General features: G+C 46.4%; 1 protein-coding gene across 4 annotated transcripts in view; it reads right to left on the reverse strand.

Annotated features, from left to right (window-relative positions):
* The window catches only part of LOC144175122 (bolA-like protein 1), a 35,629-nt gene extending 28,917 nt beyond the window's left edge, over window positions 1-6,712 (reverse strand). For 2 of the 4 annotated variants that reach the window (XM_077704207.1, XM_077704223.1), the window contains exons 1-3: window positions 6,367-6,712; window positions 4,322-4,372; window positions 3,857-3,908 (exon numbers count right to left, since the gene is read on the reverse strand). In XM_077704207.1, the coding sequence (XP_077560333.1) occupies window positions 3,857-3,908; window positions 4,322-4,372; window positions 6,367-6,447 (184 nt within the window). In that variant the 5' untranslated portion in view covers window positions 6,448-6,712. The remainder of the gene's footprint in view (window positions 1-3,856; window positions 3,909-4,321; window positions 4,373-6,366) is intronic. The other 2 variants (XM_077704221.1, XM_077704214.1) reach the window with 2 other exon arrangements.
* Between the last annotated feature and the right edge of the window lie 4,057 nt (window positions 6,713-10,769).

The following is a 10,769-nucleotide window of genomic DNA, read 5'->3' on the forward strand; positions in this document are numbered from 1 at the left end:
ACTGATTAATTGTGGGGTTTAACGCGCTGAAGCTACACCTGGGCTCTGAGGCACACCCAAGTGGAGGGCTCTGAAGCAATTTTGTCCACCTGGGGATCTTTAAAGCAGCCATGAAGACAAAACACAAGTTTGATTCATTCGAAAGGTTACCTCGTTAGAATCATACTGACACCACTTTTTACGTACTCTTCGCCCAAATAAGCTACATAATTAGGGAAAAAGGGAATGGCAATGCAACCCACTAGCTCATTTCCCGCAACAGAACCTATGTCACATGAGCCCAGCTGTGCGATTGATTGGTTGAAGCCGGCAAAAGCAAACACAATTTGGGCAGAGCTTATAAGCTTGCCGAACGAGCTATTTGTGCCTAAATGCAATGCATATCCATTTTACAACAGTAATAATGGTGCGGCAAACAACAAAAGTTAAGAAAATACACGTAACCATAGAAGTACCAATGCGCACTGCTGTTGGTACTGGGTGCACTATGCTTGTTTTAGCTGCACAGCAGTCCGACGGTTTGGAGTTGTCTTATACGACGCTGGCCGATTGGCTTAAGCGACGTTGCCTTACGTGACCCTGTTTGTCAAGCATACCCCATGTTTCACGAAGCGATTACTTTCTACCGTAACAAAAACAAGCCAGGTGTAAATACGGTCTAAAACAAAGCAACGGCAGAGCGCTGAGTATGCTAGCGCCACCTGGGAGGTTTGACGGCAAGCAAGGCTGCAGGGCTGTATGGCGCAGTGGAAGTTTGTTTGTATACTCGCCGTTATGACTTCATTGCAGACGTCACCACAACACACGATTTGGCAGGAGAATCACAATTTTAACCGAAAGTGATCAATTTCTCAGTGAATACGGCATCATTTGCCACCGCGCAAGAGCTGGGGACTCTATAAAACACGAAATCTTTCGAATAATACCAACTTGTATTTTGTCTTCATGGCTCCTTTAACATGCGCCCAAACCTCGACACGTGGGCGTTTTTGCTTTTTGCCTCCACCTGAAAAGCAGCCAGTGCGGCCGGGATTGAACCCGTGTCCTTGGGCTTGTTCTGCGACTTCCTTAAAGGCAGAGTTGCCTGCTTCTACTTGTTCTTGATGTGACCCGTACCTCTGCTTCATCGCCATCCCGCTCTGCTCACCTCCTTGTCACAGACCACACTGTACCAGCTTTGCATGTGGGAGCACCATCTCGGCTGAAGAACAGCCCAAACAATAAGAAAGAACTGTGAAGGCAAGCCTCTGGTATTCCTGAGCTCTGTATGCTTTCGCACAGCTGTGGATGTGCTCGCACTGGACGGGCACACACACACAAAAACTAAATACGTCTACAATGCTTTGTGTCACTCGAAAGACCCTTTGCAATAGTTGTAAAGTTGGCTTTTCTGCACAGCCAACCCCACGAATACGAAAGCACAAGTGATGAACGAGCCTGCCATGCAGACCGTACATGTCAAGAGCGTTGTAACAAGCATGGCAGGCAGGAATATTTTACTGCCACCAACTTCTGAAGGCCGACGCTCCATCTGCTTAAAGGAGCCATGAAGACAAAATACAAGTTGGGTTTATTAGAAGGAGCGCTTAGTCCCGATAACAATGATACCAATATCATCGCAATCTTTGAACAAATAACGGAGATATTAAAGAAAACGTGCGAAGCAGTCGCGACCCCCTAGCCAATTTCCCGCAACTTTTCTATGACGTCACGGAACCTTGTTTGTGCGATTGGCGGCCGCCTAACTGACCTGTCGCGACGACACATGTCTGGACGTCTGTAATGGGGCCTCTAGTTCTATTTGACCGCAGCACTTGAATGCTAACGTGCCGTTAACGCACTGAAAACTATGTTTTATTGTTGGCCCGTATGACGTCATTCTTGCTCATAACACGTCACTGTGGCGCAAAATTTGAAAGTTTTTAAATACTTACTTGCTTTTTTCTCGTTAAAAAAACATCTTTTGTGGCTGTAATGGAGCTGAGAGAGATACTGAATCCTAGTTCTTTCAAATTAAACGAAGTTGTATTTTCTCTTCATGGCTCCTTTAACGAAACCAAGCAGGCTAAGCTTCGCAGAGAAGCCAGTAGTATTTCGTGAGGGGTCATATGTAAGTGGCGCCAGGTCAGCACCGCTGTGTTGTACAGTGGGGTCCACTGTTAAAAGGAACAAGCGAGTGCATGGTCACGAGGCTTCGCGAAACACCATCGTGCCCAGAAATAGTGAAAATTTTGGCACACGTGAGCTGACCACGGGAGTTGGCAGCAGTCACCATGCTGCCGTGTTGCTCAGCTAGCAAAAGCTGGAACATCTCGCACTCAAAGGCTGATATAAAAAAAAAAATCAGTTTACATTCTCACTGTAATGTAAGCGCACTTTCTTGTGGCCTCCTTTATTTCCTGATATGTGGTGCTAAATATGTCAGCCTTCCTTTTCTCCACAACCAGACAAGCATCTTATTTTTTGCCGCGCCTTTCTTGTCGCCCAAGCCTGGGCTCAGGCACGATGAGAAAACCCACTTGAAACTGTTGCTGGGAACAGTGCTCAAATTCCTAGACCAGGCATTCTTTATGCATTGCTTTCATTATCCGACCAGGCTGCAGTGCAGGAAATAAGCACGGCTAGCTCATTCCAGCTTGTGTAGCGCAACAACCGGCACCAATTTTACAACGAGGTTGAGGTGAAAGCAATCTGGAAGTCAAATACTTGGGCGGCATTTGTGGCGAGGGCAGCATGGTGCAGCAGTCGACGCACAACCAAGCCACACACGCTTAGGGTGCACAGATCTGGGGCGTTATTCTCGTAACTGTCCCTTTTGCGTCCCTTTCATCGTGACGTACTTCCGGTTAAGCAGTGAGCGTCGGCAGTAGGTTTGCCGCACTTGCGTTACGTCACTTCCGGTTGTTTGCTTTCAGCCAATCAGGGCTTGCCAAAAGGGACACTTTTGAAGGGGACGCAAAAGGGACAAAACTCGAGAATACCACCCCTGGTGCCTGCAACGCGAGTTCCTAAGTCTGTGATCACCAGTGGGTGGCGAGATAAACCCCAATCTAAGACACCATGCCGCACATTTAAAAGCTGTCCTTGCCTTCCAATGTGCAGAGAGCAGCTAGAAATAAACTCCCTAGGCCTCTGGTCATGTAGCTCTCGACATTTTCCTCCAGAAGGGCCGCCGTACTGGCCTTGCAGTGTTTGTCCATCAGTATTGGCCTGTGAGATGACCACACTGGCAGCTAAGCGAGCTTGGCCATGATTTGCAGAGGACAGGCAGCATATGTGGACCTGCCAAACCTGTGGGCCGAGTTTGTCCCCCTTAAAGTGAAGAAGCAAGGCAGGAAGTACAAAGCAACATCTGCATACACTAGAAGGCAAGAATGTTTGAAATGTACTATGTTTCTCATGCCCCACAAATGCTGTTATTGTTCATTTTTTATAAACTGAACATTGCCCTCATTTTTGTCACCACATCAACATTAGCTGATGCACGAATGAAAACACAGTTGAACTTCTTTCACCAGCAAGAGCAACAAGTTTAACAGCCAGTAGTGTAGCAGCTAAGGATTTGGCCTCTCGTTTTTTGCCCACGCACAAAGCGTCTTGACATGATGTGCGCTGTAGGACATTTCATCCTTAACTACGGCTGCATAGAGAACCTGAAGATTTAGCACACCCACAGAAGCCGCAGTGCCAAGCAGGCAGCTGCCTACGCAAAGAAGGTGAAAAGAATGCAGCAATAAAAGCTTCATGTGCAAGTTTGTCACCACACACAGCTACAGTTCCAATCGATGTTGATGCCTGCAGGACAGATGTACACGAAGCACACGGCAGTACGAAACAAACAACCAGTGTGTACTACCTGTGGGCACACTGTGCATGTAGCTTTCATTTTCCACCACGAGCTCTTGCGGCTGCGGCGAGAAGAGGGGAAAAAAGAAGAGATTCATCGACTGTGCATACCGCATGCATGATGCATGGACCAGCATGAAAGTGGCCCCAACAACTCCACCAACTTTTGACATACAAGCTGTTAGAATGGCACGCAGAAGAAAGCAAGCACTCATAAATGTGCATGCCAGGCTGTTTGGGCTACAGCGACTATGGAGAGCAGCATTCAGTCGGCAAAATAACAGCACTACATCACAGGCGCATTCGGCTGGTCACAGGGCCGGTATAAATTGCATGATGCCTTAGTTCTCTTTGCAGAACACAAGGGCTCACAGCTTCCCTGATGCCATATGCTTAGGTGCAGCCCATGCTGCCAGCACCACTGGGGAGGAAGACACATTCATGCCGGGAAATGCATACAGCCTGGCTGACTCACACTGAAAGCCTCCTTCAGCTTCGTCACTATCTTCGCTTCGGTCGGTCCACCCTGCAGCAGTGGAATAATCATCTCCTTTCTCTTTACCCCTAAAACTGGCACTGTGTTATCTGCAGACACCATTAAGTAAACCATAGCATATCCATTTGTTATACCTTCTGCAATGCACAAAACATGCCACTGAAGGATGTGTACATTTATGAATGGTTTTAAGTGGTTGGGGCACACACAAAAACCAAAAATGAGAGGGCAGGGAGAGAGGTTCTGCACTGAGTCAATAACGTGAACGGCCACTAGATACCCAGAGACTATGGGATCCTTAAGATGCAGTGAAATCGTGTACACGCGAACACTTCCGTGTTTCATCTCCAGCGTCTAAGGCAAAAATTTTAACAATCAACGCTAGGTTGAAAAGATGTTCTGAGCTATTTTCTATATTTTCTTACCAGTTCACAATTGAAATGCCACACAGGAATTGCAACAGTGAAGAATAAACACAAGGAATGCCTCTAATGTTCGAGTCATTGCAAACGATTACAATATCCACTAAAACACAAATTCAGGCTATGAGCCATACTATAGTGGATGGGTCCAGATTGGCACCCCAAGCTCACGTCATGACATTGGCCATACGCGGGCAATTTTGTCCCCTCGGTGCCTGACCTTTTGAGAAAATAAAGAGGACGGACTAATGTGGAGGAGCTGGAAGTGTCTAATGAAATGCAGGCGCATTCATGGTATAAATACTGGAGCTTTGCCCCAACTAATGCACGCCTTTATGCATGCACAAGTTCACAAAGAATACAGCCGTCCCAGAGGACACCTTGGTATGAAACCAGTACTTTACACCTACAATTAGGCCGGCAGAGAATACTGTAGGTTTTGACTGCCTCCGCTTCTGCAGCCCCCTCAAATGGCTGGTTAGCTTCGGATGATTGCGTAAACACCCCTGTTTAGGCCCAGCTGTTCATAACTGGGGCTGTAATGAGAAGCCCGTCTGCCGTTCGTGGGCGAGACAGGTGCAATGCTCCATTAGCTCGAACGGGAACTCTCGCCTACCACCTCCTCACGCACATTTTGCAAGTGCTTGCTGGCTGGTACCTGCACGGCCATATGAACTAGTCACAGAAATGAGAAATACTCATAACAGCCATGCATGAGAGTTTTTGTTTGAATTACAGACACTGGAAACCCCTCGACCGGTCCCAATTCCTTTGAGTGATCTGCATGAAGTGCAAGGTCGAGCAACATTTGGGTGCACCTGTTACGAGAGGATGTGGCTACTGCTACACTCAGACGCTCCAGCCCAGATCACACCTTCTTCACAATTGACGGTGAGAGCAGTCTGTACTGATGTTTGCACAACGGGCCAAACCGCTTCAACTCCCTGAATAGCCAGGGCCACTGGTAACAATTAATTTCTATCAAGTAATACACTCAGGCAATGGCTACGTATGGACCTAACTTTAGCCATGATTTGAGCTCCGTCTGAAAGTAATGCGCATTACCTCCAGACGGAAGTATCTAGCGCGACACTCCTAAGTATTACGGTAGGTGATCCGTGACACTGGTTGTGACAGTGTTACTGAAACAGGCGGGAGACCGTCATTTAAACGTTGTTTCAAAACGTTGGCACTTTTCTGAGCCTTTCCGAAACCGTTTCCCGCGCCCCCTCCAGAAAAAAAAATCACAAATACTTGACGCCCCCGAGTACCTTAATTCTCAAGATGCGAAGTCTTAGCAGTCCGCGTATGCACACTTCCGCCTCAAAGGAAGTGATCACTGTTTTTTTGTTTTTGTTTTATTGCACCATCGCAATATTTCCACCCCGCAAACGTGGGATTGGCTAAATTAAGTAACAAAATAAATGATTCAAATTCAAATATTATTATTCTGGCGATTTTATGCGCCGTAGCAGCACCTGGGCTATGAGGCGCACCGTGGAGGGGGCTCCGTATCAATTTAGACTACCCGGGGATCTTTAACGCTCGTCGAAATTACGAAAGAAATCGTTCAGATTTTGCGACGGTAACAATGCAACTCACAGACGCAGACCTTGTGGCATTGCATACTCGGCTGAGCGCCAGCAGACGACTTCGGGGCAGTACGACGCAACGCTGCATCATATAAGTTTCTATTTAAAAAAGTATATTCGCACGTTTCTTTACTGCAGCTTTTACTTGTCTTTTACTCTAGACCGTTCGAAGCAGCAGTGAAACCCGTTCGGGCTCCTCTAGAAGCTTGCTTGCCACTAGCGCTTATTGCGTGTGCCTTTAACGTAGTCTTCAATTAAGGAATGCATCACAAATCTCAATTACAAATAAAAAAAAGGCAAATTACTCGCTAGGAACAATATTTCCAGCTAAGTGCGCGCAATCGGAAAGAGAAGTCGCGAACCTGTCGCGAACGTCAGGAGGCTGCCATATTTTGATAGGACGATGCTATATGTACTACGTAGTGGAGTCCCACCGGAAATTGCTATACGCACTACCCATATAGCGCCATCTATGAGGCTCTGTCAGAAACACTCCCGAGCTTGCTTGGTGGCGGGCTGACGCGACCTTCGTACGAACGGCAAAGTACCTGCGTACCTGGTTTCAGCCACAGCAAAGTTTGCGCTGTAGTCATGGGCGTGAAATAGATTATGGCTGCCTACAGGGCCGTTTACGACACGTTTGAGCATTTAATCGAGGCAGGAACAGAAATTACGCGGGACCCGGTGCATAACATACGGTGTTGATCAACAAATCGTATGTTGTGTCGGGCCGCCCGCGCCATTTTTTTATTTTACTTTTCAGTTTTGTGTAATCAAGTATGTATCTATAGTAGCCTCAGGCTGTCTATTCCTGGGTATCGCCAACTCTCTAAATAATATCCCACGGCGGCTTTATTCGCCTTAATAAGTTTGAGATCCCTGAGGGAGATGTCTAATACGCTGCCCCGTGCCTCTTAGCGCGATGTGGTTTCGGCGGCGCACAAAACACCAGTTTTAATTGACTACGTAGCAGTTAACTAAAGCATGTTCTACAGGAACTCTTGAGTACAAACGTGGGAACGCGCACCTGTGCTTTTAGCTCGTATGTGTTCGTACACCTTGCCTCGAGCTGTTAAAGTTGGCTTTTCCTCATGGCTGTTAAGCTGTGCAAGAAAGTCACCGGGGCTAAACGTGATGGTAAGAAACGCTTCTGATGTAAAGCAGCTAATCCATAGTGTTTACGAAACTCTTAGGACACATTCTTTTGCAGTGTGACCTTTAAACGTTTCACATCCCTCCTCCCACTCAGCCTTATTTTGGCAAATAAAGGTGCGGACACAGGAAAAGGAAACCGGAAGATGTATAGAACTTTTATCCTGCATTCTTTCACGTGCATAATGTCACATGCTAGCAGTGCCGTTTGTCCAACACGGTTTACGTTGTGCATTGAAGCAGTTTCTTACCAAGCTCCAAAGACTCGCCTAGGCAATTTCACATCACGAATGGTAAAAAAAAAAAAAAACATCTGTAAATTATGTAAGCAATGCCCATCTCTTCATTATTGACATTTTCTAGTTTATCAGAGCTGCTGCAGCCACGCATTATGTTATTTATAAAGTAGAGAATACAGAAAGGCCATTTCTAAGCAGAAGGAAATATATATTGATTAGCATCTGCATTGTTTGAATTGTATGTTTTCCAATTGGCAGGGCAACTGCTATTATTTCTATGCCACATAAAATGCCCATTATGTTTTCCAACTGGCAGGGCAACTGCTATTATTTCTATGCCACATAAGATGCCCATGATTTTGCTCAAGTATGTGGACTCTTAGGTGGTTACATGCTGATAAAAGAATTCTTTGCTACCTTCATTCACACCCTGCAACTCGTACGTGCCCATGGTGAGCATGCAGGGTGCACGTGAGGCGCTTAGCATGATAAACTTCAGGCGACGTCAGCTCAGTTGTACTGAGAATATGTCTACTCCAGAATGCTTAAATAACTGAATCAATCATGACAAACAGTCAACTCAAAACAACCTGAAAGAAAAGAAGCACCACCTACCCTAAAAGAAAAAGAAGACAAGAAGAAACGGGTTAACTATTTCACATTGTTTTCAGGTTATCCAAAAATAAGTCCGCATGCAAGAGGTCCAAGAAAGGCTGTTGTTTCTTACACTTTCAAGAAGACATCAACACTGCTATTGTTTTACAATATGAAGTAAATTTTTATTACACCACATCCTCAGCTTCAATTGAAGTTGTCCTTTCTGGGTGACCTGTAAAACCAAAGGTACAGTACAATTAGCAATACGGCAATGTTGCTTGTATAAACGATAGAAAAAAAGCACAAAAATAAACATGGCAAAACCCAGGACCTTTGTTATGTTTTTTCATTTTGTGTTATTTTTGTCTTACTGGCACAATTTGAATTCTTGAAACCAACTTTCGCGATTTTCCATACCAACCATTACTACTGTAGAATCTTTTTGAGATCATAGGACGAAGAGGAAGCTGGCACCGAAGTCAACAACTACATTAAATGGCTGCACAATACTTTTTGCCTGAATGTAAATGCGGCTAAGAAATTTATTATTATTTTGAAGCAGCCAGTTTTTATGGCCAGTCACAGAAAATGGGAGCAGATGCCATTGGTGCAGGGCTGCATGCGACCACACCGTGTGAAGTGTTGTGCAATTTTTTTTCAAATCTGTTAGCCCGACCGAAACCAGAGCACACCGCATGCAGAAGCTGTCGTAGTTTTTGTTATAAATTGACGTGAACCTTTTTCCTCCTCACTTAAAAACGGATCTCCTTTTTTTGCTGTTTGGTCCCGTTTACAGTAAGAACTACATTTTTTTTAGGAAAAAGGAACTGCCACCCAAATAAAACCAGTACTTCTGAGTCAAAAGAGCAATGCACAAGATTAGAATCATACTACACAATGGGAACATATGTTGCCCCCCCCCCCCCCCCCCCCCCCACGCTACCCCAGCACTTCCACCCTCCCCCATGCCCTCTCCCTATTCTTGCCCGAAACAATGGATTTGCCCCCTCAAGTAAAGTGTGCAGCTGGTCGGATTGGTTCTCGATGCATAAATACAAGGCTGCTTCAAAGAGAAACAAGGCATTGGTGCCTTCCTGGTCTGTTCCACAACTTTCACTACAACCTGGAACGAAGTTTTGGCCCTGAAAAAGATTCAGTACACTAATTATACGGCACTAGAAAGCGGATACAAGCATCATCACTGACTCCCCCCATCTCCTATCATTAGCTTCACACTTGTTGATTAAAGAAGTGCTTGTCCTTATGCGTTATCGCACTTGTAACAATGCATGAAACGACATTTAACAAGGTGAGGGGAAACGCGCTGAAGGTATCCAATACGCGTACGCATCGTTCAGTTGCTCGGGCCGGCTGAAGGAACCACGCGACATGCATGCATGCTCGCGCATCGGGTGGAAAGGCTGGTGACGGAAATATTGGGTCTATTCGATTCAGCCTGCACCTCTTGAACCAGTTCACAGCGGTGCAAAGTGGGTTCCGAACTATGGGTCTATTCGTTTCACCTGCACCGCGTGAACCAGTTCAGGCGGTGCCGCACTTCGCCGTTCGTTTCAGCGGTGCAGCTCGCAGCACCTGAACCGCGCCGTTCGATTCACCGGTGGTGCCGACGGGTGCAGGACGGGTTCACGGCTTTGCCTGCACTCCCTGCCGAGGAGGTGCAGAAGCAGACGAAAAAAGTGCAGGGCAGAAGCTCGGCGGTCGATGCGGGTCTCCTACTTCAACATCAGTAAAGCAAGCGTTACGGGACAAACCAACGAGGCCAGAAATACCTACCTTCAGATTGGGCAAGCCGTCTTCGAACCACTGCGGCGTGTTGACGGCGCGATCGGGAAGTTGCCATGCCAGCTTGACGGCCCTGGCGCGAATCGTGTGCATCAGCCCGGCCCACGATTCAAGACTTGCGCTTTATTACCGTGATTTGTCGCAACGAGATTGGCGGGGTCGATCCATCCATGGATCCATAGAGTTAATAGATCGGTCAAAAGCGACGCAAAGCAGCCATGTCGACCAACCGAACGCTTGTGACCGCGGTACAACAGTAAAAACATAAAAAAAAGTGCTAGTAAGTAAAGTAAAGTAAAGTAAAAGTTCCTAGTCCCCTTTGATGCGGGGCAGGCGCTAGGTAGCGCCACAGTGCTTCTGACAGCCTCCATAGATGGCGCTATATCGGTAGTGCGTATAGCAATTTCCGGTGGGACTTCACTACGTAGTACATATAGCATCGTCCATTTGGACAACCATGGCGGTCGAGGTACCGTGAAGCATAGAGTTTCTCACTAGCTTATTGAGAAACTCTATGCCGTGAAGCTTCTCACTAGCCTAAATTTTAACAGCGCAAAAACCATTCTGGAGATTCAGTAAAATTTACATAATACTGTTTTAAAAATATGTATTTTATAAGGCA

The sequence above is a fragment of the Haemaphysalis longicornis genome, unplaced genomic scaffold, assembly GCF_048455015.1.
Source record: "Haemaphysalis longicornis isolate Haplotype H1 unplaced genomic scaffold, Haemaphysalis longicornis Haplotype H1 scaffold_1, whole genome shotgun sequence".
Taxonomy (NCBI): Eukaryota; Metazoa; Arthropoda; class Arachnida; order Ixodida; family Ixodidae; genus Haemaphysalis; species Haemaphysalis longicornis.